The following is a 27268-nucleotide window of genomic DNA, read 5'->3' on the forward strand; positions in this document are numbered from 1 at the left end:
AAGCATTGTGCATCTGTACTGTTGATTCTGCATCGAGATATATTTTACACACTGCAAAGTAATGTCTTCCCAAACAAAACAAAAGATGTTTAAAGTCTGAAAGTATGTTTCATTATAGTCATATTAACACCCACATCCCCTTCCCCCCACAAAAAATTATTTTACAAAAAATCTACAACTTTTAACTATTTGGGTCATTTTACAAGTATAGATCTGAGCAAGAATAAACTCTAATCTTCACAGCTAAATTAACCTTCATTAATCCTGATCTTCCCACCCCAATGACTCCCACGTCTCTGCTCCTTTGTTTCATTCTGTCGTGGAAATATGCAGTTGGATATAGACAGAAATTTCCTTTTTTGGGATTTATCGAGGCCCAGATTTTTCAAGAGCTCTGTGCTCAGCAGCTCCCATTTAGGCACCTAAAAAGAAATGGATTAATTTTCAATAGCGGTTAGCATCCAGTCGCTCCGAGGGGAATTACGCATTTTTTAAAATCTAGCCATTTCATTTAGTGCCTAAATGAGAGAGGAGCTTTTTTGAAAATCCAGACTTAGCTGTCAGGTAAAAACTTTTGAAAACCTGTCCCTAGGTGTAAGTAAGGATTTCAAGAGGAATACGTTCCCTGGGAACATTAAGTTGTGTCAGAGTTCTATACGCATTGGTTACATGGCGTTGGTCCAGTATGAAAAGTTGTAGCACATAATGTGCTATGGTATAGTGGAAGCATATGCTTTGAATGGGACACTCACCGGTCCTAGTAATTTCTTTTGACCTCTACTTATATTTTTGCGCAAGATGGGGCAAAGTTAAGGTTGTATGTACAATGCAAACAGAATGGGGTAAAAGTAAATGGAAGAGGATGGTATTCCCATTAGGACCTGGCTGAATCTCTTCACTCTTCAAATGTTCAAAAAGTTCCTAAAATGATGGGGGGGTGGGAGGGTTAGGAAGTTTGTAAAGAAAAAACTGAGGGGAGGGTTGGTGGCAGCTGGATTCCACAGAAACATAATGAAAAAGAGGGTAAGATTGAAACTCAGATTTATGTTTGGAAATTTCTGGGTTTTTTATTAAATGCCAAAAGTTTATATCTATGGGTTAACTTAGCTGTGATCCCCAGGAGGGGTGGTGGTGCCAGGATGTTGGAAGCTTTTGTTCACATTGAAGAATGCTCCATACCACCATTTATGTGCCCAGACTCTGTGCCTCTCTAGGTCCCTTAGCCCGCATCCATGCACGCAATTGTTCTAGTTCCTTCCAGTTTCATCCAGATCTCTTGCCCTATATGTCATGCCCCCCCCCCCCGCAGTTCAACCCAGCTGCTGCAGCAACACTAACCTGCAGATGAATGTTGATATTTACAAACCTTCAAAAATACTTGAGATGGTTGTACCATATGGATGTGAAAACAGTTCTGCATGGATGTGGCCCACACGGCAGTCCTTGGTAACAGGAAACAAAGATAAACCCATGTTGCCAGCTCTTGCGATGTATGCTTCACTTAAAGCCCCAACTCCTGGACTGGTAGGTAGTGGGCTGTGATATGCAGGTCAGACCGGGTGATTTGGTGGTCCCTCCTGGCCTTACACTCTGACACAAAGAGCTCAGAATTCATTTTAAAAAATATTTCCATTCCTAGAAGTGAAAAGTTTGGAACTGTGCCCAGGGTGAACCTTGAAGGCTCAAAAAAACCCCCAAACCCAACAGGCAAATAAAAAGAACCTCCAAATAATTATTTTTAATCTCTTTTGGGGGGGCCTGACTCATGATTTTGAGCATTTGAGGATGGCGATACAGCACCACAAAGTAAGAGAACGCTACAATACCATGCTATAAAGCCAGAGCTTCCTCTGTGCAGTCTTTCTTTACACTTACCCAATGCACAAAATCACAAACCCAGAGCAAAAACCACACAAGTGTGCTTATTTAAGATGGGATCTGAAACACCCAAATATTCTAATACTCTGTTTAAAAAGAAGTCTAGTTCTGTATAAGCAAGATGGTCAATTTCCCCAATTCCTACTAGCTTCTTCTTGATCTTTCCGAACTGGGTTGGACATTTTTTTATCAGGTGTCTGACCCCACCTTCCTGCCACCTCTTCATACCCCTGCTCTCATAACGCAGGGAAGGGGGCTTTAGTGTTGGATCCGCATACCCCATCTTTGTAGTTATCCCAATAATCTCCTAAATCTTCACTCTCCCCAAAATAACCCCCCCCCCAAAAAAATCCAACCAAAAACCAGCTAAACTCTCCTCAGCAGGGCTGACGAGACAAGACAAAGGTGGAGTTTGTAGGCCAAGCCATTCTGGAGATATGTGAAGCCCAAAACTACATTTTTGCAAAAAGTCAACCCACTGGGGAGTTTTTAAAACAGCTCTTTAATTTAAACTTCTGATCCCCCCCCATACTTCCTAGAGAAATTCTAGCGTTCCATACAATGTGCCTGTGAAAATGCAGGGACATTGGTTTCTTATGGGAATGGGATGGAAAACAGGATTAAAATGAAAAGTCAGTTTCAACTTTAATGACCAAGGGGTTAGTGCTACTCCATACAACTTTGCACTTCTCCAGTACTTTTCATCCCAGGGAGTCAAAACACTTGACACAGATAAATATTATCACTCCCATTTTACCAATATGAAAATGGAAAGCGATTAAGTCACAGGTCAGTGGCAGACCAAGAAATAGAACCTAGATTTCCTAATCCCCAGTCTTCTTCCCTAGGCCCTAATACAGGACAGCACTTAAGCATGTGCTTAAACTCCACTGAAGCCAATGGGACTAAGCACCCACTTAAGTACTGTTCGGAATGGGGTTGGACATAAGTGCTTTGCTAAATCATAATTCTCTAGTTATTAGAATCTCTATACAATTTTTTAACATCAAATACTTTATAAAACTGGCTTCTGAATTTATGAAGGTTTCACAACATCTCCTTGGAACACTGCTGTGGTTCTTCAGATGTCACATACTTTGGTACTCTTGTTCAAACTCAGCCCCAAGTGTTTTTGCCTAACTAAGGCCCATGTATCATATGATCATTCTACATGTGAAACTCCCGCTGAAGTCAATTGCTCTAATACTGTTGCAGTGTACACTGGAGCCTCCCTCCCTGAAGCATGGGAACCTGTAAGAGTGATTAGCAGTCAGAATATGTAGCAATCTATACATAGCAAGTATATGCACTAGTGTTCAAAACATAACTGATCTGTGCCCAAGGAGGAGTCCCTTCTGCTTCTAGTTCTGAATAAAAATATTCAGCTAATGTTTTTATTACTCTAGAATATTTTAATTAAAATTTGTTACCAAGTTTTGACAAATGGTAATAAACATCTGTGAGAAGGCTTGAGTCTCAAATTTTTTGAGAAAGCAACATATTGAAGAATGACTGTTAAAAAAGATATTCATTTCTGTAGATGTACTATTCACAAAGAGTCATCGTCATCTTTAAAACAAATAAAATCACCACTAAGGAAGATATATACAGGAACACCTAATTTTTCAAGCAGATGACCTACAAGTACTCTGCTTTGTTTCAGCTATTGCAAACATTACAGACGTTTGAAATTAATTGTGTGCTCTGCATGCAGCTCTGGGATGTATTTGATACGCTGAAGTACAATAATGTCATTTCACTTCAGATCATCATCAGCAACAGATTTTAAGCACTCATACAACATTGCAACTTGGATATTACCTTAGGATCTCAAAAGGAGGACATGGATATTAATAAACAAGTTAGCAGTAACTCTTCATTTTGCCAATTATAAAGGACACTGATTGTCTTCACAGCATAAGAGCCTGGTCTTGTCACAAATGGTGCCCTTTTCCCTGAGTTTCCTTTGTGTTTTGCTAGGCATGATGACTGGTTGGCTTGGGAGATTTACAAGTCCTTGCTTGGCACTCTTTCTATTACAAGGCAGAGTTTAGGAAATCAAGGAGTTCAGCACGGTTTCGGTCTCTCTGTGGATTAGAAAAGCAGTTCTTATAAATCACACAATTGTTCAGTAAACAATTGAATTTATTAAGAAGTCAGCTTGGAAGTGTACATTTCTATTACACAGAAACTTAAAGGACCACTCAAGGGAGACAGAAAATCAGTGAAAAGAAGTAGTTTTCTCACAGGAACAGAATAATACTCAATGGGCCTGATACTCCACTGCTTTGCATTCTGTGTAGTAATTTACACCTGTGTAAAGTGCATGTCAACTGCTACCAAATCCAGATGGCTGGATATCATGATCCCCTGTGTTGCACAGATATATATGGCTATACTGGGTGCAAGGCAGTGGAGAATCAGGCCAGATATGCAGCCTCAGGATGCCTTCTAAGGGTGGTCCCTTATGCGGATTTCACTCTGTTTTTCTGAAAGTAGCAACATCTATGTTATAACGAGTCACACTTTAGAATTCAGAGTAGCAGCCGTGTTAGTCTGTATTCGCAAAAAGAAAAGGAGTACTTGTGGCACCTTAGAGACTAACAAATTTATTAGAGCATAAGCTTTCGTGAGCTACAAAAAGTGAGCTGTAGCTCACGAAAGCTTATGCTCTAATAAATTTGTTAGTCTCTAAGGTGCCACAAGTACTCCTTTTCTTTTTACACTTTAGAATGTAATATTTATGAACACCACTTTTATTGCAAATACTAAATTGTTTGAACAAGTGGCACAAATGTACCAACCTCATCAACAGTAGGTATTATAGCCACTATAAATAATCAGATAAGGAACTATAAAGTACTATCATCTAGACATCAGGCAGTTTGATTCTTAGGATAAAAGTGGCAAAATAAAGTCAGATTCAGCATGGTTTGAGGGCAACAATAGCCAACCAACATATTTTTGACTAAATCTTACCTCAAAATGGTCAGTGTAATATATCAACTATAAATTGAGCAGTTATCACTGAACAGTTAGTCAATCAAATTCAACAGCACTGGCTAGCCAAACTGAATGCCTGCTGATTGGTGTCTCACAGACTGCAGACAAACAAGGGGAACTGCTGAGAAGTGTGAAAATATAATTTGGTTGTGACTCTCAAGCCTCCATTTAATTGTCAAAATTTAACTATTTCACAGCTGATCATCTTAACAGAATCATCCAGAAGTTCTGGAGCTCTGGGGAAAGTGTGTGTGAAGTACCACCCCATTTTCTCCCATTTGACACCTGCGTGGCCATGACTTGCTTCACATACTTCAAGAAAATGGGGGCAAGGAATATAGCCAAATGTAGAAACACAGAACACTGGGAAGGTGGGATACACCCTCTTTCATAGAAGAGTTAAAAGTAAAACCAACTATAAATCACACCAATGGAGAAAACCATGAACTGGTTACAAGAAAACGGTAGAGAACTCAGGGCTCCTTACTTAACCTAGACAGGCACACTTTACAGGACCCGAATGTCAGAATAGTCCACGCACACATCTTAAAACTATTTTATGCCCCAGGGACTAAAATCTAGTCTCTCTCTGGTAGCCCCATAACTACATAAAAAACTGCACTCAATTAAAACTCTTAAAAGTATGATCAACTCATCTACACAATGCAAGTGATCTGGGAAAACATAAAAAGATACTGTACTCCCTCTTTTGGGACATACAGACCATTTTCAGCCATTACCTCTTTATCCTTTTTACTCTTCTTTATTTTCATCTTAATTTTTTTTCCTGTTATCATACTGTAGTTTTCAGTCTTCTTTTTGTCTTTAAGGTACTAAAACAAGATCATGAACTGTGATACATTTCAAGGAATAAAAATATGCTTACATTTTTCAAAACAACATTATATTAATAAGCACATTTTATCATCATGCAGGGAACAGATGCTAACTTCCGTGTCCTGGAGAGCAGAAGCTAGGGATGCTGTGGCCAACTGTATTCCATTTCCTGGTTGGTCTTTTATTTCATAAACACTTGTGCATGGGGAGGAATGGGAGTTAACAGAGCACTATGAAACCGAAACCAGCATGTGTACCTTGGAAAGCTGGACAGGTCCTGATTTCTCTCTCTTTTTTTTCTTTTCTTTCTTTTTCTTCAGCTTGTTCTCTTTTTTCCTCTTCTACAGGTACAAGACACATATGCAAAGCTCATACTTCTCACAGAAGAACAAGAGAAAAAAACCCAACCCAAATATGTATGAACTCACAAATTTCCTTCTACTGTCCTGGAAGTCACTTTTGCCATAGCTCCCCATGCCTGGACCAACTCTGGGAGATGTATTAACTGGGGGGCAGCAAAGAGGTTGATGTTTGTTAAGGCCTAGTGACCCCCATAATCCAAGGAAACAGAAGTGGTGGTGGGTTCCCTGACCCCGTTTCTGGGGAGTCTGGTCCTCCCTGCCTCACTAAATATCTGAAATCCCTGAGCAGAAAGTGATAGAAATAAAAAGTATAAAACAGTAACAAAATGCAGATTACATTATTATATCTAAACTGCTTATATTTTCTTGATGGATACCACAATCTTATTAAGCTTAAACAAAATTTAGGAAAATCTGTAGTCTGTTCCACATTACTTTCAAAAAGTTAGAATTTGTTTCTGATGTCCACAAACATTCGGTGGAACTGAAGCTAATACATTTCTAAACACAATGGTGAATTCATTCCTTTTTGTGCTGCCAAATGATGGAGTTGGTTGCAGAAATGTAGACCAGAGTAAACTGTCTTCACTCATAAGCCCATTATGGCATTTTTATTGCAGCAAAGCTACCACAGTAGAATTGGATGCTGTTTTATATAGCACCAGTCACAAGGTCCCCAAGGTGTTTAACAAGAAGTTTCATACCGGTAGTGCAGTGATTGTATAGACAGAGCTCAGTAATATAATTCATACCAGGGTCCCCAATTCCTTTCAGAGTGCCTTAAATTCTACCTGCACCCATTCCAGATACTACTAGAAGCTCCACTGAATTTCTCCTCTGAAACAGTCAATTTGTACATTTTAATTTCAATTCATTTAATATCATCACAGAAATGTTTCCTTTCAAATGAACAATTATGTTCCTTATTTTGATTCCCAGGTGAGTTTTAATCACACCAGAATATATATTAGCATCTACATTTTTTTGCCTGGATTGCTATTTATTTCTGTCAGCAAATATTTACCTTTTTGTTACGTTTTTCTTTTTTCCTTTTCTTTGATTTAGACTTGGGAGAATCTGAAAAAAAAAAAGTCTGTAATTTACTATTTTAAAAATATGGGTTATTTTAGATAAAACATTGAAATGAATACAGCAGGAGAGGGACAGTGATGCAAGTGTGAGTAAGAAAAGAGTACTTAAGTCTAGCTAAAATATATGAACCTTGACACAAAATGACACAAACACTAACTCAGTTTGCTGCCACCTCGTGGTAGAATATCAACATTATAAATCTGTAATTCACCCCCAGTGATTACTTGCATCAATATATTTATATTATTTCAAACAAACCTATCTGTTCCTGCAGCTACTGTCACAAATTATGAACCTATCCAACATACTATCTAGATCAGTGTTTATCAACTGATGGGTATGTGACTCCTAGTGGAGTTACAAAATGCAGTTAAACGGGTCATGAGCCCTGGAAAATTTTATTATAATCTAAAGCAAAGACAATCTCACTTCCACAGACGCCCCTCCCTTCCCCTTCAAAGTCAAGTATTCTGTCAACTGCTCAAAACACACACAAATTATATGGTCTTATTGTTATCACTGATACATTTTTTATTTTTATTTTTCTAGTATGTAGGAGAGTTGTGACTTTTTTTGACTTTGAATAAGGAGTGGCCAAGCTGATAGTCCAGAGAACAGATTATAATGACTAAAATTAAGCAATTAGCTCTATAACTTCGTCAGACTATTACATAAAAAGGCTATATTAAAATAATGTTAACGTTGCAGCGTAAAAGCACTCAAAAGTTAAGAAACACCAGTATTTTGGACCCCTTGTGCATCAATACAGTCTTTAATAATATAATCACATTATTTTTCCACAGGACCCAGGACTCATTCAGTGCACAGGATAGACAGTGCTCAATTAATGGGCAGTGATGCACTATTTTGTTTTATCCTGGTTCAATGTGTGGCCCTAGGCCTTATTTACTCCACGCTATTCAAATCCTGCTCTGAAGACAGAATTAATTTCCTCCTGGGAATTTCTATGGTACTAATCACTACAGTATCTTAGTGCTTTGCAAACATTAATAGCTTAGCATCTCTGTGAAGTGAGAGGGTGGTACTTTCCCCTTTTTACATATGCCAGAACAATTTATGAGCTTGAAGGGTGGTTTCCTCAAAGCGTTGAGAACTAGATTAAGGTCCCAAGGTGGAGCACGGTCTCTGTCGTGAGGAAAAAGGTTGGTTAAAGTTGAATGTTGACGTCACAGGGTGTGTGGATACTGAACACCCCTAAATAGGTAAGTAAAAAGTTGTAGTAGTAGCCAGGTGGACTTTGACGGAGTTCAGTGACAAACCCAGGATTTTTAAACTCAGTGAGTGAGGTGTGACTCAGAGGGTGATAATACCTGCTGGGTGAACCAGGAATAGAACTGCTTCCACTTTTACAAGTAAGTCTTTCTTGTGGAGAGTTTTCTACTATTCAAACAGCACATTCTGTACTCTACTACTACACTCTACTATACCCAAGGGCCATTTAGGAGCCAGGCCTTGAAATGTAGTGTGGAGAGATGGGGGTGAGTATTGTGGCCAATCCTTGGGTCAACAGGTCTGCGGTCAGAGGCAAGCAAAGAGGTAGCCACAGAGACAGGCGAATCGGGTCCAGGAAACATACCTGCCTCAGCCAGGTTGGTGCTCAGGAGATGACTACTGCTTTCTCTTGCTTTACTTTGTTCGGGAACTTAAGGCACAACGGTATTAGGGGACAGGCACAGAACAGAGTTCCAGGCCAATGGGTGAGATGAGGGAGGCAGCTCCTAAAGAGTTGCAGCTGCATCCTCCCCTGGAGCAGAACTGCTGGTATGCTGTGTTGAACAGTGTTGGAAAGAGGTCTATCCCTGGGAATCCCCAGGCGAGAAAAATCTTTCATTGGATAGGATCACCCAGTTCCCATTTGCGGTCCTGGCAAAAACGTCTGGTCAGTGTGTTTGCTATGGTGTTGTGCAGACCTGGCAGATATGCTAATGGTATGTCAATTTGGTGGGTTATGCACCAGTTCCAAAGTTTGTATTGCCTCTGTGCACAAAGACTGGGATCTTGCTCTTCCTTAGAGGTTCGTACAACACATAGTCACTCTGCTGTTCATGATGACTCTGACCAAGTGACCCTTGATCTTGGGTAGAAAGTGGGTGAATGCATGCCTACCAAACTTCTCTCATTGATGGGAAGAAAAGACTCTTGAGGAGTCCATCTGCTTTGTTCCATGAGGTTCTGGAGATGATCTCCCCAGCTTACTAGGGAGAAGTCTGTGGTGATGGTCTTTGTGGGTGGTGAACACAAAAATGGGACTCCCATTCCAAACTTGTGGGGATCCTTCCACCAACTGAGAGAGCTGAGAACTCTCAGAGGGATAGACATCTGTTTGGACTGGTTGTGCTTGTTGGAGTGTAGACGGTTCTGGGCAAGGGTTGGTGGCATCAGGAAAGCAGCCTGGCGTGAAGTGTTATGAACCTACAAGCTGCCATATGGCCCAGAAGCAGCAGGCAAGCCTCTGCTTGGTTTATTGAGAATGGGTATGTGATGACATTTATTGAAGTTTGTGCCACCTTTAACACTACATATAATAAAACTTGCTACTGTAGTCTTGTGTGCAAATTCAGCACTTTATTTTAAACATGTAGTTGTTATGTACCAAAGTAAGAACCAGAAAGGCTGACTAGCAGCAATCAAAAAGTACAACACAATAATCAAACTCAGTGACAAACCAGTGGAAGATGCATGCTGCCAAATGACACGGATAGCTCTTTCTGGGTATCCTCTGTCCCTCTGTTGTCCTTGGCCTTTCTGGTGCATTTTATATGTGCAGGTCACAACTGGACAGGAGTGGATGAATACATAGGTTACATGTGTCTGTTCCATATGCTATGTTCATTGCCTTGACTGAGATTTTGCTCTTTAACATGACAATGTCTTATTAATTAGTTAAATTTGGGCTATAGTATGTCCATTAGTTTTATTTTATCTGAAACACTTTGTTTCCAATATTTCTGCTTCTAATCATTTGGATCGGTTCTTTGTTAAATAAACCAATACTAGCTTTCTCTATAAAAAGAGTCAATAGAATAGCCCACCTCACAATAGGGATTATGTGGCCTATTGGTCCACTGGGGTACCATTCAGGGAGGTGTGGCACCCTGGGTAGGGGGACTCAGCCCCTCCCTGGTCCTCTGAGTCCCAGCCCAGGACCCTGGTGGTGGTGGGGGTGCTCACCACCAAGTCAGTGGGAATCCTCCCGAAATACTCTGGCTGGTTCCCCAGTTCACTCACTGGAGAAGAGTCTAAGTCCCCTAGACCGCTTCCTATCATTTCTCCCTCGGCGATGCTCCACGTTTCCCCCGAGTCTCTGGGGTCCTCAGGTGGAGTAGCTCCTGCTGGCACAGTCTCTTCTCTGGGCTCGTCAGGCAGCCTGGAGTCCGTCTGGAACTCTGCGTGCCGAGGCTTATAGTCAGAACCTGTAGCAGCTCCCTGGAGAGAGTCTGCACACCCTCCCCTTTGAGCAGACTGAGTTGGGCTGCTTCTTTTTATACTCTGCCTCCAGGCTGAGCATGCCCAGCAGAGTCAGAGGGGCAGGGCTTCCTCAGCCTGCAAAGCACAGTTAACCCTTGCAGGGCTGGTGCAGGGTAGGTACATCCTGTCACAAGGTCCCAGTAGCCAGTCGAATTCCTGGTAAAAGAGGCAGGAAGACAGGGAGTTCTCATAGGTGCCATTAAAATCTTTATGCACGTCTACACTACAGACTTTTGCTGCCCCAAGTTACATCAGCATAAAGCCACTGCAGTTAGTGTACAGTTGGCAGTGTACAAACTCACTGGGAGTGATTGTTTCGATGTAGAGGACAGTGCACCATGAGTAGGTATCCCAATGTGCCACTCGACACCGTTCAGTGCACTGTCTTTTGAGATGTTTTGGCAATGCATGGGGAGGCAGAAACAAGTGACACGGGCATGACTGGGACTGCAGCATCAAGTTCCTATCATGCAGTTTTCTCCATCCCATAATGCCATCTCCGTCCCATAATTTTCACACCTATTTTGAGAATCCCACAAACCCGCAGGGGACGCATCGCTATCCGCCATCTCTGACAGATGCATGGAGCCTGCACAGCTCTGCACTACTGTCATAAGCGTTACAAGCACAAGATACACAATCCTCTGGTATTTGGAGAGCCACCTGGAATGTGATGATTTCCTGGAAGGGAGATTATCTGTGGGCACACAGTGAGAACCCATTCAAGATTGTTGGTAGCATTCACGGAGCAGCTGCAAGCAGTGAACTGCTGCTTCTGAGCCTGAGAAACAAGCACAGACTGGTGGGACTGCATCATAATGAAGGCTTAGGAGGACGAGCAGCGGTCCCAGAACATTCAGATAAACAAGGCCACATTCCTGGATCTGCATGCTGAGTTTGCCCCAGCCTTTAATGCAGGTACATCAAAATGAGAGCTGCATGATCAGTGGAAAAGTGAGTGGGGATTGGACTGTGGAGACCATCAACACCAGATTGCTACTGGTCAGTGGAAAGTCATTTTGGAGTTGGAAAATTCACTGTGGGGACCACTGTCATGGAAGTGTGCGGGGCCATTAATGATCTCTTGATATGCAGATGTGACTCTTCACAACATGCAGGGTATAGTGGATGGATTTGCAGCAACAGGGTTCCCGAACTATGGTGGAGAAATAGACAGCACACACATCCCTATTTTGGCACCCAGACTACCTGGGCACAGAGTACATCAACTGAAAGGGCTATTTTTCTATAGTTATGAAAGCGCTGGTGGATCACCAGGGATGCTTCACTGGTGTTGTTGGCTGGCCAGGGAAGACACACGACCCTTGCATCATTAAAAAAAACAGGACTGTTCAGAAAACTACAAGCAGGGACCTTCTTTCCTGACGCGTGGATGATGATTGGTGATGTTGAAATGCCAATAGTCACCCTGGATAACCTAGCCAATCCCCTACTTCCCTGGCTCATGAAGCCGTATACCAGCCACCCTGACAACACCAAGAAAGATTCAACTACCGGCTCAGCAGGTGCAGAATGACAGTTAAATATGGTTTTGGTAGATTAAATGATGCCAGCATCTCTTCAGTCATCAGACTGGATCTCAAGGAGAAAAATATCTCAATGGTTATAGCTGCCTGTTGTATCCTGCATAATATCTGAGAGGCAAAGGATGCTGCCAGGGTGGAGAGTGGAGGTGAAATGATGTCTGCTGAATTTGAACAGCCAGACACAAAGACTATCAGAAGAGATCAACATAGAGCTATACAACTTAGGGAGGCTGTGAACACTTTGTCAGCCATGGCATTGGGTTGTGGTGTACCAAGTCTACCTGGCCCTGCTGTTTGGGAGCCTGTTAGCAACTGTGCGGTGCTTGCTGCACATCCATGAATAGAACATTGACAGTACTCCTACTAATGGTGAGATGCTTGCTGTACATTTATGATTATTACACTGTGTCACTGATTCAATGGGTTGCATATGAGTGTACACAGTAAAACTACTTTCACTGCCACCAGGCATTATGCAGCATCAGTTAGGAACTAATAAAGATAAATAATTTTCAAACAATAGAGTTTTATTGACTAACGAACAGATTTAAAAAAAAATCCATACAAGTAAATACATTAAAACCTTAATAAAAATAGGACAGAGTGTAAAGAACAGGAAGGAATATTCATGTCCATTTTACCTACACATACTCTGACCTGTGAGAGCCATTGTTCATGTATGTGAAGCTGTGATTGTCCTTTCTGTCCCCGCAGTATGGAGTGGTGGGGTAGGGATGGGGCTCCAATGCCATGTGGAATGCTGAGGGAGCGTGTAGGGAGGCGCTATCCTGCAGTTCTCCATGGACTGCAAAGGAAGGCAAGCCTGGGATGCTTGAATGTGGAGGTCCACAAGAATCTACAGCATCTGTGTTTGCTGCTGGAGAAGCCCCATTATGTCTTGGTGTGTCTCCCTCTTCATTTTCCGATGGGCCTCTTGGGCCTTTCATCTGTCAGCTCTTTCCCTCTCCATAAAATCTGTGATTGCATCCTCCAAGCCCTCTCTTCATGGTCCGATGCAGCACGGGCTTGCAGGGTCTTACAGAATACATCATCTTGAGTCCTCTTCTTTCTCCTCATCATTTAGCTCAGGCATTTTGTGGGTGTGTAGGGAAACCTTCAAGGCCACAACAACAGTAGCAGCAGACAAAATACAGGGTTTATATGTCAGTAGAGTCATAACAGAAAGCACAAGTTAAAATTCAGAACTCCTTCCCTTGCTCCCCTAAAGTTTTAAACACTTATTGACACTTCTGCTTTGGAGCGCTTGTGCATGGCACCACTCAGAGCACCAGCCATGGGGAGTATGGCCCAGCATGGGTAAGGGAAATGAGGAGGGAATTGCTTGGTTGCATGAAGCTATATGGGAGTATAGGACAATGGCTCTAAAGACTGGCACCATTTTCCACAAGCAGTGGTGATTTTAGCTGATCTCACACCTGAGGGTGACAAAGCCACAGAGAGTACAGCTGCTGCTGGCATCCTGAAGTTGCCCTTGCCTGTATGCTGCTAGCCTGTGTACTGCAATGGTACCTGCCAAAGTTATCGCTGACTGGCACAGGAAAGTGCCCAACCATGGGGAAGAAATAAGGCTGCCATCCCTAGAAACCTTTGTCAGCAGATTGCAGAGTACTGCTACAAAAGTTTCATCAAGATCTCTCAGGAGGATTCAAGGGACACCCTTGTGTACATAAACAAAATGCTCTGCGTCCCCCCATCCCCAGCCAAAAGAGGGGAATGAAAAGCAGATAATTCTACCTCTCATTGTTGTACCTCTACCTCTTCTAGTCTGAATAAATTAATGAAAAGTCAATGGCTGTCTCCTGCTAAACTGGGAGTGCCACTGTAATGGGAAATAAATGTACACACCCAAGGCTCCTTCCCCTGCATCAGGCTCACCTGTGCTTGACTGACTGGATTGCAGCAGATTCTCAAATAGGGCCTGGTTCGCAACGTAGCTTGAACCCCTGGTCACATCCCCTACCCTCCTCCTCGGTGTTCATGGCAGGGGCCTGTGACTCAGGCTCCTCCAAGGAATCCATGGTGGTGTGCGGGGTGGGGATGAGGTCTCCACAAGATATAGCCTGTTGCTCTTTGTAAAAGCTGCAGGTCTCTGACTTGGCACCAGATCGATTGTTGGCCTCCCTGGCCTTCTGATATGCCTGACGCAATTCCTTTGCTTTGACGCAGCACCACTTGTTCATACCCCTTGTTCTGCATCTCTTGGGCAATCTGCTCATAGATGTCAAAATTTCTACGGCTGGTCTGTAGCTGTACTTGCACAGCTTCTCCACAGGCCAAGAAGATCCAGTATCTCTGGGATGGATCGCATCTGGAGTGCGTAGATGGCACAGTCAGCTGGGCAGTTACACACAACCCCTCCATCAAGAGGCACAAGCAGGAAAAGGTATTTCAAACATTCATGGGGTTTTAAAGATGGGCAGCTTCTGATCTATGTAACCCTTGGGCAGTGGAGTTAACAACTGTGATCAGAGCGGTCAGTATGGGCATTGTGGGACAGCTGCAGGAGGACTATTAAGGCAGACATAGGTAATGCAATGTCTACACTCATGCTGTGATGATCTCAGTACATTGACCATGGCTCAAAGGGGCTCAGGGAGGTGGTTATATTATATCAGCGTAATGGAGAGCTTACACTGGTGGCAAATTTTAGTGTAGACAGGCACAACTAGGTCTATGCAAGGCAACTTACATCTACTTAACTTTGTAGAGTAGAGCAGGCTTTTGACTTTGAGGTACTGTCTTCAGCCACTTGATTTGTTCTCTGCATTGCTCATCTGTTCATTCAATCCTCAATGCTGCCAGCCACTCGGATATACCTTTGCAGACATGATCATTTCTTGTGCTTTTGCTGAAGGCAAATGTCTTGCTCACCTTGCTCTGGAGGTTAACCAGACTCTAGCTGTGTTCCTCTGGCCAGCTAGCAGCGCACTTGATGCTGGGCTTCTTAAGTGCTGGCCATAGCTAATATATGTGAAGTTTACTGTGTTTCCAGGTGAGCTGTCTATGTGGAAATGAAGGGTTAAATGCCGAGCAGCTGCATTTCAATGAGGAGGTTGCTTACGGTTCCTGGCAATTGAGTGGGAAGTTTTCGGATGGAAGGGGTTGGACACAAAGCACTAGGGGATTGTGGGTTAGTGTTGTGTGTTCATCTAAGGCTACATCTATACTACAGAATTAAATTGACTTAAGTTACATCAACGATCATAAACCACTGTAATTACATCGCTTGTGCATGTTCACACAATGCTCCTTGTCAGCGGAGGATGTCATAGAATCTCAGGGTTGGAAGGGACCTCAGGAGGTCATCTAGTCCAACCTCCTGCTCAAAGCAGAACCAATCCCCAACTAAATCATCCCAGACAGGGCTTTGTCAAGCCTGACCTTAAAAATCTCAAAGGAAGGAGATTCTACCACCTCCCTAGGTAACACATGCCAGTGCTTCACCACCCACCGAGTGAAAAAGTTTTTCCCAATATCCAACCTAAACCTCCCCCACTGCAACTTGAGATCATTACTCCTTGTTCTGTCATCTGCTACTACTGAGAACAGTTTAGATCCATCCTCTTTGGAACTCCCTTTCAGGTAGTTGAAAGCAGCTATCAAATCCCGCCCTCATACTTCCTTTCTGCAGACTAAACAATCCCAGTTCCCTCAGCCTCTCCTCATAAGTCATGTGCTCCAGCCCCCTAATCATTTTTGTTGCCCTCCGCTGGACTCTTTCCAATATTTCCACATCCTTCTTGTAGTGTGGGGCCCAAAACTAGACACAGTTGAGGCCTCCAGATGAGGCCTTACCAATGCCAAATAGGGGGGAATGATCACATCCCTTGATCTACTGGCAATGCTCCTATTTATACAGCCCAAAATGCCATTAGCCTTCTTGGCAACAAGGGCACGCTGTTGACTCGTATCCAGCTTCTCGTCTACTGTAACCCCTAGATCCTTTTCTGCGTCCACAGTTGGTACTTTGGATCGACAGAAAGAGCAGTGCACCATGTGTAGCCATCCCACTATGCAACTCGCCATCTTCTACCACTAGTTCTGGGAATGGATCACAGTCCATCATGGGGGTCAGCTCACTGTCCCATGATGCAGTTTTCGCCATCCCATCATTCCATGGGCTTTGACTACTTTATGCGCCATTTTTCAACATCGCCTGCAAACTTTGTGCCCGCCGTCTCTCTCTGAAAGCATGGATCCTACACTGCACTCCAGTCTTGCAATAAGCATTATGAACACAATGCAGCAAATCCTGCAGTACTTCACAAGTTGCAAAACAGAAAGTGAACCGTGCCCTGCTGTATGCCATGGGAAAAAACAATTCCGGGTTGATGTTGACATTCACGGAGCTGCTGTACACGGTGGACCATGGCCATTGGCCTTGGGAAACAAGCACTGAGGGGTGGGATCACATGGTTATGCAGGTATGAGATAAGCAGTGGCTTCAGAATTTGTGGGTATGCAAAGCCACTTTCCAGGAACTGCGTGCAGCGCTCATCCCTGCCCTGCAGTGCAAGGACACCAGAATGAGAGCTACCCTCACAGTGGAAAAGCAAGCGACAATCACTGTTGGGAAGCTGGCAAATCCAGACTGCTACCAGTCAGTCACGTATCAGTTTGGAGTTGGGAAGTCCACTGTGGTGGTTGTGGTTATGCTAGTGTGCAGGGCCATTAATTGTGTTTGCTACAAAGTACCGAGACTCTGGGCAATGTTTGTGAAATAGCAGATAGCTCTGCAGCAATGGAATTCCCTAACTGCGGCAGGGTGATAAATGGCACACATCCCAATTTTGGCTCCCGGCCATCTTGTAACAGTGCACCAACAGAAAGAGGCTACTTCTCTATGGCACTGAACGCGCTGGCTGATCACAGGGGTAGTATCACTGATATCAACACGAGGTGGTCAGGGAAGGCGCCTGACACATGCATCTTCAGGAACACTGGCCTGTACTGAAAGCTGCAAGCAGGGACTTTCTTTCCAGACCAGAAGATTCCAATAAGGGATGTGGATAGTGCCCATAGTGATCCTGGGAGACCCAGCCTATCCCTTACTCCTGTGGCTCATGAAGCCTTACACGGGAAATCTTGACAGCAGCAAGGAGCGTTTCAACAACAGGCTCAGGAGGTACAGAATGAGCACTGAATGTGCCTTTGGCAGATTAAAGAGTCGCTCGAGCTGCCTTTTTGGCAGGTTAGATCTCAATGAACAAAACATTGTCATGATCATAGCAGCCTGCTGTGCTCTGCATAACATTTGCAAAGCGAAGGGGGAAAAATTACCCCAAGTTGGAGCGTTTAGATACGTTGCCTGATGGCTCATTTTGAGCGGCTAGATACCAGGACTATTAGAGGGGCTCAACAGGGGGCTGCTTGAATGGGGGAGACTTTGAAGCAGCATTTTGACAATGAGCCCCAGTAATGTGTCTTTCTTTAATGCATTCAGCCAGGCATTGTTTACTTGCTGCCTTGAATGACCCTTTTAATGATTGCAGACTACAATTAATGCTTTGGCAGCAAATATGACAATTGCTACCATATAAGAATTTCAGCAGCAACTACTGTGTGCAGGACACAAAAAGATCCCTTTTATTGCTAAGTCTATATTTTTATTAAACAGCAATACACAGATTTCCATTTCCTACAAGGGACATGACCCTAAGGAGTACTGTCTCAAATGAGGCTCTCACAGCTGTGTGCAAGTCCAGTTGTCATTATGAAACATATCCCTAGGGGTCAAGGGCAAGGGGTACTGCGACAGGCTGGGAACATGCAAGGAATGTGCGTGGGGAGTTTGGGGATGGCATGGAATGCAGTTCTGTACAGGCTACAGGGGAAGTTGAGCACGGATGTGCTCTGCCTGCAGTGCAATCAGGGACCTCAGCATCTCTGTTTGGTCCTCCATCAGCTTTATCATCCGCTCCTGCCCCCGTCTCCTCTCCTGGCTATCCATTCTGAGTTTTTCATTGATCGTCTCTCTCCACGCTCTGCTCTCACTGTCTGCAGCATCAGTTGATTGCAGCAGTTCTCTAAATATGTCCTCCTTACTCCTCCTGGTTCGCCTCCTTATCTGATGGAGGTGCTCCGCTGGTGCGTAGGAGGTGGCCCACAAGGGCACATCTGCAGAAGCAAAAGAAACAACAAACAGAGGTAGTATTATGAGTGCACTCTCAGCCTTGAATCATAACAGTTACATACATCTCTTTCTCACTTTCCCTTAGCAAGCACACAGCACAGCGAGAGCCCAAAACATGGTGAGTTTGGCCTGGGAAGGAGGGAGAGGGAGGGAAGGGGCAAGATGGGACAAAGGCTCTGGGTGGTTTCCAAAGGGGATCACTACAAGCGCCTAGGAACACTACTCTGAATACTGGCACTGTTTTTCACAGGCGGGGGGTGATCAAAGCTGATATCTCATTCCTGAGGGTAACCAAAGATGCAAGGGTGCATCTCCTGCATGCATGCAGCTTCTGACCGGGTCCGTATGCTGCTCGCCTGTGGCTTGCTTTGGTTCCTGGAGAAGTAACTGCTGATTGGCGTGGCAAAGTTTCCTACAGCGGGGGAAGAAACAAAGCAGTTCTGCCAAGGAATCTTCGGCAGAGGATTGCAGAGTACCTCCAGGAAAGTCTCCTAGAAATCACTATGGAGGATTCCCAGGACATCCTGGTGTGCATTAACAAACTTTTCCGCAGGGCCCCCACTGCATAGCTGCACAGGGTAATGAGAAGCAGGTGCAAAGAGTACCTAGTGTTGTTAATTTCTATCCCTTATCCCACTTTTATCATGTAACAAAAATAAAGCGGAGCTCAACCTCCTGTCACCATGCAGTATCAAAGCAAAATTAGTACTTACCAGAGTTCCCTTTTCCTGCACCAGGCATGCCACAGTCGGAGTACTCGGACTGGCTAGACTCCTCCGGAGTCAAAAAGAGGTCCTGGCTCGGCTTGCCAGGCCATCGGACGACCCTGTTGCATGTCCCACATCCTCCTCCAACTCCACTTCCTTGTCCACCACTTTGTCCCCAGGGTTGACTCTGCTGGTCGCTGCCTCCAGTCCCCCCCGAAGCATCCAAGGGACTCTCGGTGGTGGAGGTAGGGTCACCACTGAGGATGGCGTGCAGCTCCTGGTAGAAGTGGCATGTCTTCGGTGCCGCACCAGAGCGATGGTTAGTTTCCCTTGCTTTCTGGTACACCTGCCTCAGCTCCTTCATCTTATCACAGCACTGCTGCATGTCCCTTTTGTGCCCCTTCTCCTGCATGCCATGAGCAATCTGCCCGTAGGTATCAAGTTCCTACAGCTGGAGCAGAGCTGGGGCTGTGCAGCCTCCTCACCCCACAAACTCAACAACTCCAGTGTACTCCAGGCATGAGTGCAGTTGCTGCAGAAAGTTGGCATGGTTAGCTGTGCATTTGCTATGTGAGTTGTCCACGCCGAGTAAACAGGAACAGGAATTTCAAAAATTCCTGAGCTTTAAGGGGAGGGGGGCGCATGCCTGCATACATGCAGGTCGGCAAAGTTTGAACTGCTGACCAGAGTGGTCATGATGTGTATTGTGGGACACCTCCTGGAGACCCATGAGGGCAACATAAGCAAGCACAGTGTCCACATTGGCACTGCATCGCTCTAAACTTCATCACAAAAAGCTCTATGCCTCTTGTTGAGGTGGTTTTATTTCATCAGCGTATCAGGAGAGTTAAATCGGCGGGAGGAGCTTTGCTGTGCGTACACTATTGTTTTGCTGACGAAAGCTGCCTTTTGAGGACAAAACTATGTAATGTAGACAAGGCCTAGAGATGTGGTGACACTCTGGGACAGGGGAGCTATGCATCAGTACTTTCAGAAGATCTCTCTTCATACATCTCAATAGACGCGACTCAGGTTCTTCTGACACTCAAAGATCCTCTTGCAAAAGGAACCTAGTTGATACCAACAAAGTAGGGCTCCAAGTGGCTGGTTAGGATGAAGCTGATGTTACCAGGGATGGTATGGCTGGACGATCCATATGGCCCTTTCGCCCATTACCTGTAGAAGTGGGTCACGGTCAAAGACAGTTTCTTCAAGGAGTCTCTGGTGACTGGAGGACTCTGAGAAGGATACCCATGTCAGTGTCTAGTGAGGCTGTTTGCTAAGAGATTTCTCAGAGAGCACCATGCTGCAGATGATCTTTGAGGATGTAGGAACCACAGCAGTACTCATACCAGATGCAAGGTATACTTGCTACTTGCTTTCGGGGACGACGTCTCCCTCTTCTTAGACCTTCTGAAGCTTTTCCCAGGTCTCTGCTTGTTGGAGTCAGAGCTGTGAAAGTTGCCAGGGCACTCAGGTTGTCTGAGGCCAATATACAAGGGGGCCTGAAGTGGTAGTAGGTCTCAAGGAATGCTTCATGAGGAGAAGATTGAGCCTGTTGTCCCTCAGCTTCCTAGATCTTCTGCTAAAACCAGTGCAGACCTTGCACTTAGATGGAACATGAGACTGGAATGTCCATCACTAAGGCAAAAAGACCTATTACGGGTCTGACAGGGTTTGCTGCCTGAGATTTTGTGCATACCCCGCAACAGAGAAGGTGGAAGACAAGGAGAGGTCAAGGTCAGGTGTGAAGGGGGTGAGGGGGATCCCCAAAAGCACACAGCATGTTTGGGAAATTAATAAAAATTAATAAAAAAAATAAAAGACTAAAATAAGTCAGCTAGCTAAAACTTTGAAGCTAATGGATACCACAACGCTGCATCTCTAGTTGCAGGTTGCTGAGAAGGAACTGGAACAGTGGCGGGTCCACCCTCCATATGCTCTCAGATTGGAGTATAGGGATGTACATGGTGCAGATGTGGACCCCACAGACATTACCACCAAAAGATCTCCGATTGAAAGCACACAGGCACACAGACACCTAAAGTGGAGCACCCATAGGGACACCCAGTCAAATAACATTTACATATCTGCTTAATTTTAATCATAAAGACAAAGGGGGGGGTGAGGTAATATATTTTATTGGACAAACTTTTGTTGGTGAGATAGACAACTTTTGATCCACAACTTTAATCATGAGTGCGGTCCCAGAGACTTCAGTGGGACTAGTCCTGAGTAAACTTCACACCTTTAAGCATTTGCAGGATTGAGACCAAAATTCAGATAAAACCAAAAAAAAAAAAAAAAAAAAAACTTTAGTCTGGACAGGCAGGCAAAATAGAAAAAAATTTCAATTCTTTTGTTTTAAAACATTTTAAAATGTACGCAATGTTATTTGAGATCTTACTTGTTGCTTTGAGTGAAAATAATTTTTTTTTTTATTTCTAATGTTGATTTGTTATTTTACATGACAGCACATGCAGTGTGTAAAGAGACGCCTGAGTAGCTACAGGAAGTGGTTACATGAAAACAGCCTGAAGAAAAAGACAGCAAAGGTTGTGCACCAACTTGTACAGTTATTTCCTGGTAATTAAGTTACATTTAAAGCAAGTTTCAAACATGTGTAGCAGCACCGTTAGAACAAGTAAATACACACTCAAGTGCAGTAATTGCAACTTACCTCTGCCACTTGAACTGCTTCTGCTGCTTGCTGAGGAGGAAGATCTTGATGAAGAGCACGAGGAGGATGTAGTAGTAGTACTAGCAGATGATGTTGATGAAATGGACGATGATCTGCTTCTGCTGCGTTTTCGCTTTCTCTTGTCTTTCCCTTAGGAGAATATAAGGCCTGGTTCATTAGGTTTCAAATAGTGACAACACAAAAGCTAATAACTTAAGATCAGAAGACACATTTTTATAGAAATTAAAATTTAAGACAAGATTTGGTGAATCCATTAAAAAAAATAAAACCATTGTTCTTGCCTTCTGTCATTTTCAACATAATGTAGCTAATGACAATGCCAAACAATGCAATCAAACATTTTTACTCATGCAAAGCATAGTATACAAACAAGAGTCTTTCTGCAGCAGCTATTGTCCTAGACTAGAATTTGATTTCATGACTCCCACCTCTGACTTTCATCTCTTCCTGAGATGTAGCGCATGGTGTTCCACATTTCTCATCACGTCTGTTATCCATATCTAGTGAAAAGAAACATATATGAATATCCACAAAAAGGCTTTCTTTGAAACATACATGTACAATGGTAGTGGAGATCACAGAATGTTTCCATGATCAATTCCTATTATTTAGATGGGGGAAGAAAGATAAATAGCAAACTACACCAGGATGAACATGGGTGTAGGGTCTAATCTTGCTATGCCAGGAATTGCACAAAAAAATCCCAAGTATGTAGGAATGTATATATACATACAAACAAACTCAAAAATTACATTCATACTCACCACTTTTATATTCATATATATATAAAGTGTGTGTGTGTAAGTTAATTTAAGATGGTTGTACCTTGATTAAATGAAAAATTCTGTGAAACTACATGCACATCATTGTTCAAAGCACATTTTAAAACAAATTTTGCAGACATCTAAGTTTGCACATAATTAAAAAAAACATGTTATATACTGCCTTCTATTTAGAAGGCTCGCCACAAAGGGCTTCCTAGGCTAAATACAACACAAAGCCACTGAAATGCAGCCACCTTTGGTGTGGAGCACTCAGCAGACAGTACATATCATATTGCTTAACAGTGGCATGGAGAGGGGAAATTTTGGCTAGGATACCAGAGAAAACACACCCACACCCACCCACCCTCCCCCCTCTCTCTCTGTGCCATGTTACCTTTAACATCCATGCATAACATAAGAAAATGTTCCCTACAGTGCAATCTTACATTAGCAGGAAGATGACCTGGATGATCTAATAAGTCTTTTCCATTTTTAAATTCTATGATTCTAATAGACAGAAACTAAAATTTTCATCCGACATACAGAAAATTGTACAGAACTCATGGTTTTCCGGTTTCTAGTGCATTCTGATTTTAAAGCAGTTTACATTAAGAGAACTTTAAATTTGAAATTAATCCCTAAGAACATGAACTGGCTCATTTTCATAAGTTTTACTCTTGCTTAATTCCCATAAACAAACTAAAGAAATATAGACTAGATGCTGCTACTATAATGTGGAAAACTGTTCCCATAGAGTAGTTATTAGTGGTTCACAGTCAAGCTGGAAGGGCATATTGAGAGGGGTCCCACAGGGATCGGTCCTGGGTCCAGTTCTATTCAATATCTTCACAAATGATATAAATCAGCGATACTCAGTGTTCGGTAGTTAAGGTGCAAATGAACGATCAATATTATCCAGAAGAGCCACAATAGTGTGAATTCATTGTTTCATTTACTGTACTCTCACAGCAAAATGACTGACCAATTATGCTAATTTTATCTTTTATTTTATTTTTAAGTACACTTATGTTACAATTGGTTAATAACATAGTAAAAGCATCCTGATTGGTTAATAATTAAGTCAGTGTTTTAATGTCATGTGCTGCAAAGAGCCGCAAGAGACACATCGAGCTACTTGAGAACCTCAGTTTACCGATTTAGATAATGACATAGAGAGTACACTTATAAAGTTTGCAAACGACACCAAGCTGAAAGTGGTTACAAGTGCTTTGGAGAATAGAATTAAAATTCAAAATGATCTGAACAAACTGGAGAAATGGTCTGAAGTAAACAGGATGAAATTCAATAAGGACAAATGCAAAGTATTCCACTTCGGAAGGAACAATCAATTACACACAGAACGGGAAATGTCTGCCTAGGAAGGAGTACTGCGGAAAGGGATCTGGAGGTTATAGTGGATCACAATATAAATATGAGCCAACAATGTAACACTGTTGCAAAAAAAAAAAAAAAAAAAAAAAAAAAAAAAGAGATCATCATTATGGGATGTCTCAGCAGGAGTGTTGTAAGCAAGACATGAGAAATAATTCTTCCACTCTATTCCAAGTTGATAAATTGAATTTTTAAAATTCTCAAAAGGAGAAAAATTGCTATGATCATGATATAAGCCTGTGATAACAAATGAATACTGGATTATTACTACTCTCTGCATCAGGTGATCTTATGCCAAAAGGATCTCACAGCCTGAGCAATCTTATGCACCTTAAAAATGTAGGCACAATCGGGCTAAATTAAACATTTCAGGATTGACTGGCCCAAAAATTAACCAACTGTAATAATAAAAATCTTTCATTTTCCTAAGTTTTTAAATCATAAAATTTAGTGCCGGGACAATAAGAAGTTTATGATGTTCAGCATTTGTTATGAATTTTATTCAAAAGACTGAATATAGAGGCCTTATGTACAAATGCAATTCTGAAAAACATCAGAAAACCAAAATCAAGTCAAAATACTCTTGTTTGCTAGGCAACCTAACACACAGTGCAGGCTCATTTGCAACTGCAGATGCACATGTGCATGGCTTTCAGAGATGACTTCTTAAAATTAAAAATGTGTCTAACCCAACACATGCTGTTACGCACAGCATCCTATTGTGCGCTCCATAACTGTGAGCCTCATCTTATCAGAGTAATGACTGAGAACAGGTGGAATCAGCAAGGTTAGCTTTGGGGAGGGATAGACATCTCTCTTTCAATCCCTTTTTGTTAGGGCAAAGATTGTCCTTCAATGACCAGCGCTTGAGGAAGCTGCATCAACCATCTCTCACTTAGTGAGCAAGTCAGTGATATGCAGAACCACCATGTGGCCAACTCTAGCAATATTTGGTGTTTTACTTAAATCCCCAGTCAGGTTATTGCAGGAGAATCTCAGCTTCCATAAAAAAAAATAAGCAAGTTTCTGGTGCTCAGGGCTGTAGAGAAAAACATGGCCCCAAACGCCCTGTAAAGCTGCGGAGAGCAGAAGGCAGCAGAGAAACCCCCTGCCCGACGTTATCCATAGGGGCTGGAAGTAGGGTTGCTGCAGCAGCACCTCCTGACTGGGGTGGTTTCCCCTCACCGGCAGGGTTTACGGTTTGGGCCAATGGCTCACCGCCAGCCCCACTGTACCGATTGCTCCCGCACCCCTGGGGTTCTCTCGACACCTCGCGGGTTTTAAGCCAACCGTGTGAGGCCGCGGGGTCGGAGTCAGACGTCGTGAGCACCTCGGGGCGCCCACAGAGGATCCCGCCAGAGCGGGGCGGGCAAGTGAAACCTCCCCGCGCCACCGGCCGCGATGTACTGGGGGGAGGCGGGAGCGGGGGCTCCTGCCAGGGCCGCGGCCCGGGCGCAGCTCAGCGCTCCCTCTCCCTGCGGGCGGCCACCAGGGAAGCTCCCGTAGGAAGCCACCGGCCGCAGCGGGTGCCGAGAGGGCCCGCGGCTACACGGCGGGGGCGGGCGGTGTAGCGCCGCGCGGGAGGGGCCGGGAGAAGAGGGGGCAGACGGTGGGGGGGGGGGTGGAGGCTGCTTCCCGGGCACTAACGCTGCGCCGCTCCCAGCACTTACCAGGGCCCAGGTCCCGCCTCGGACTCCCCACCTTAGCGCCCAGCGTCCCCGTGACCCGGAAGCACAAGGCTGACCCCAACCGGAAGGGAAGAGGGTCTACATCCGGGAGACCCGGGTGGGCGGGGCCTAAGCTCAGAGCCGCGGCGTGAAGACCTCTGTAAAAGCCTTCTTCCCCCTCCTCCCCGTTTACCTCGCACGTGGCGCGTGCGGGCTAACGCAGGGGGCGGGGTCACGGCCGCCACGTGCCGCGGGGACGCTACGCGAGAAGCGAATGAGGGTAAATCGGTGGGCGCCGTATGCAAATGAGCTCGTAGGTTCGCGTCCTACTTGTGCCCAGCCCGCTGCCCTCGCCACGGCCCGGCCCGGGGGGAAACCGTCCTGGCGCGTGAGCCGCGGAGGGCCTGGGAGACCCCGGCAGCCCCTTGTGCGGCTGGGCAGTCGCCGTGGCAGCGCTTCCGCCAGCGCCCGCCCCGGGGCTGCTGGGGGAGAGGCTCCACGTTTGTTTGTAAGCCGCCCCCCCCCCCGCCGTTACCGAGGTACGGGCTCGAGGGCGGTTGCTAGGGGGTGACTCCAGTCGCTGCTGCTGAGATTAAACTTTGCAACCACGGACTCGTTACCAGCAGCACCTGGCTGCCTACACAGGCCCCAGCCTTCGAGCGCCCCGAATTCCCGCTTCTGCCTCTGGCTGCGCGCGTGGCTGATCCGGAGTGGCGCTGGGTGCATCAGTGGGGTGAAAGTGACGTTGACTGGCACCAGTAAAAATCTCAGCTCTGGGAGCCTAGCTCTAAGGTAAAGCAAGCTCCCCCCTTTGCTGTATGCATATGGTAGTTGCTTTTCCTGCTGCACGCTCTCCTCTGCATACAAGTTATTGCTTGGCAAAAAACGCACTGAGTGCCAAATTGGACGGCGTACCTTGTTTCTTTTCCACATATCCATTTTTAATTCACTTTCCTTACCTTACACAATTACCTTACACAACAGTTTGTCACTATGGCTGCTCACAGCAGGTCTGAATTTTTCCTGATGAATTTACACAGGGCAATCAAACAACGTACCTGAGCGTATGCACTGATTGCCACTGTGACTAAAAAAACCCCAGTAGGAGCACAAAGCTAGTTTTCAGTGCTAACGTTGCAGTCTACGTGCCTGCACCTTACCTGGCTATGTATATGGCAAAGATAAAGATAAAAGGCAAGATCCAAGGGCTATTTCAATCCCCACTTTACTTTAGAGTTTTTTTGTTTTTTGTCTTTTTTTTAAAGCAGCTGGCAAGTTCTTCCTGGTTTGTCCAGGCAGCTGGCATCACTGAATGCCCCATATTTAGGGCCATAGTAAGGGGAATGGGAGCTGTTTAGAATGGCAGATGTAGCCCCAGTCTGAGTGGGTTGTACCTCCTCTCACCTACAACACAATAACCTAGACAAACCTTAATTCAATAAGGTTTAATTTAATTCTGTACGTATTTTAGAAGTTATCGATTGTATTAAAAATGCAATTGCTAATATGTTATTATGGAATTATACGTAATTTCTCTAGGAAACCTGACTAATGCAATATTTTGAAGTATTAGGAACTTAAAACAACTCCTTTGGATAATACATGCAAAGTGGATTTCACCAGAAATATTTGGGATGAGGGGAATGGAAAGGACTCCGCACTCACCTTTTGAATT

The 27268-nt window shown here is 44.2% G+C and overlaps 1 protein-coding gene across 1 annotated transcript; it reads right to left on the reverse strand.

Moving 5' to 3' along the window:
• Positions 1-3269: 3269 nt before the first annotated feature.
• On the reverse strand, positions 3270-25688 carry LOC119852710 (corepressor interacting with RBPJ 1-like). Its single transcript, XM_038394276.2, has 7 exons — positions 25597-25688; positions 22199-22270; positions 21750-21899; positions 7105-7157; positions 5976-6059; positions 5622-5714; positions 3270-3965 (listed from the first exon to the last, which is right to left on the reverse strand). Exons 2-7 carry the CDS (start codon positions 22266-22268, stop codon positions 3915-3917), a joined length of 501 nt encoding a protein of 166 aa, XP_038250204.1. The 5' UTR covers positions 22269-22270; positions 25597-25688; the 3' UTR covers positions 3270-3914.
• Positions 25689-27268: the final 1580 nt, after the last annotated feature.

The sequence above is a fragment of the Dermochelys coriacea genome, chromosome 3 (assembly GCF_009764565.3).
Source record: "Dermochelys coriacea isolate rDerCor1 chromosome 3, rDerCor1.pri.v4, whole genome shotgun sequence".
NCBI classification, from domain to species: domain Eukaryota; kingdom Metazoa; phylum Chordata; order Testudines; family Dermochelyidae; genus Dermochelys; species Dermochelys coriacea.

What these genes read in the sequence shown, in the direction of transcription:
- LOC119852710 (XM_038394276.2), bottom strand. Translation starts at nt 22,268, where the DNA reads ATGGATAACAGACGTGATGAGAAATGTGGAACACCATGCGCTACATCT. An exon ending in AAGAAAAACGTAACAAAAAG is followed by an intron (nt 6,060 to 7,104) that starts GTAAATATTTGC and finishes TTGTACCTGTAG; the next exon opens with AAGAGGAAAAAAGAGAACAA. An exon ending in GACCTGTCCAGCTTTCCAAG is followed by an intron (nt 5,715 to 5,975) that starts GTACACATGCTG and finishes ATCTTGTTTTAG; the next exon opens with TACCTTAAAGACAAAAAGAA.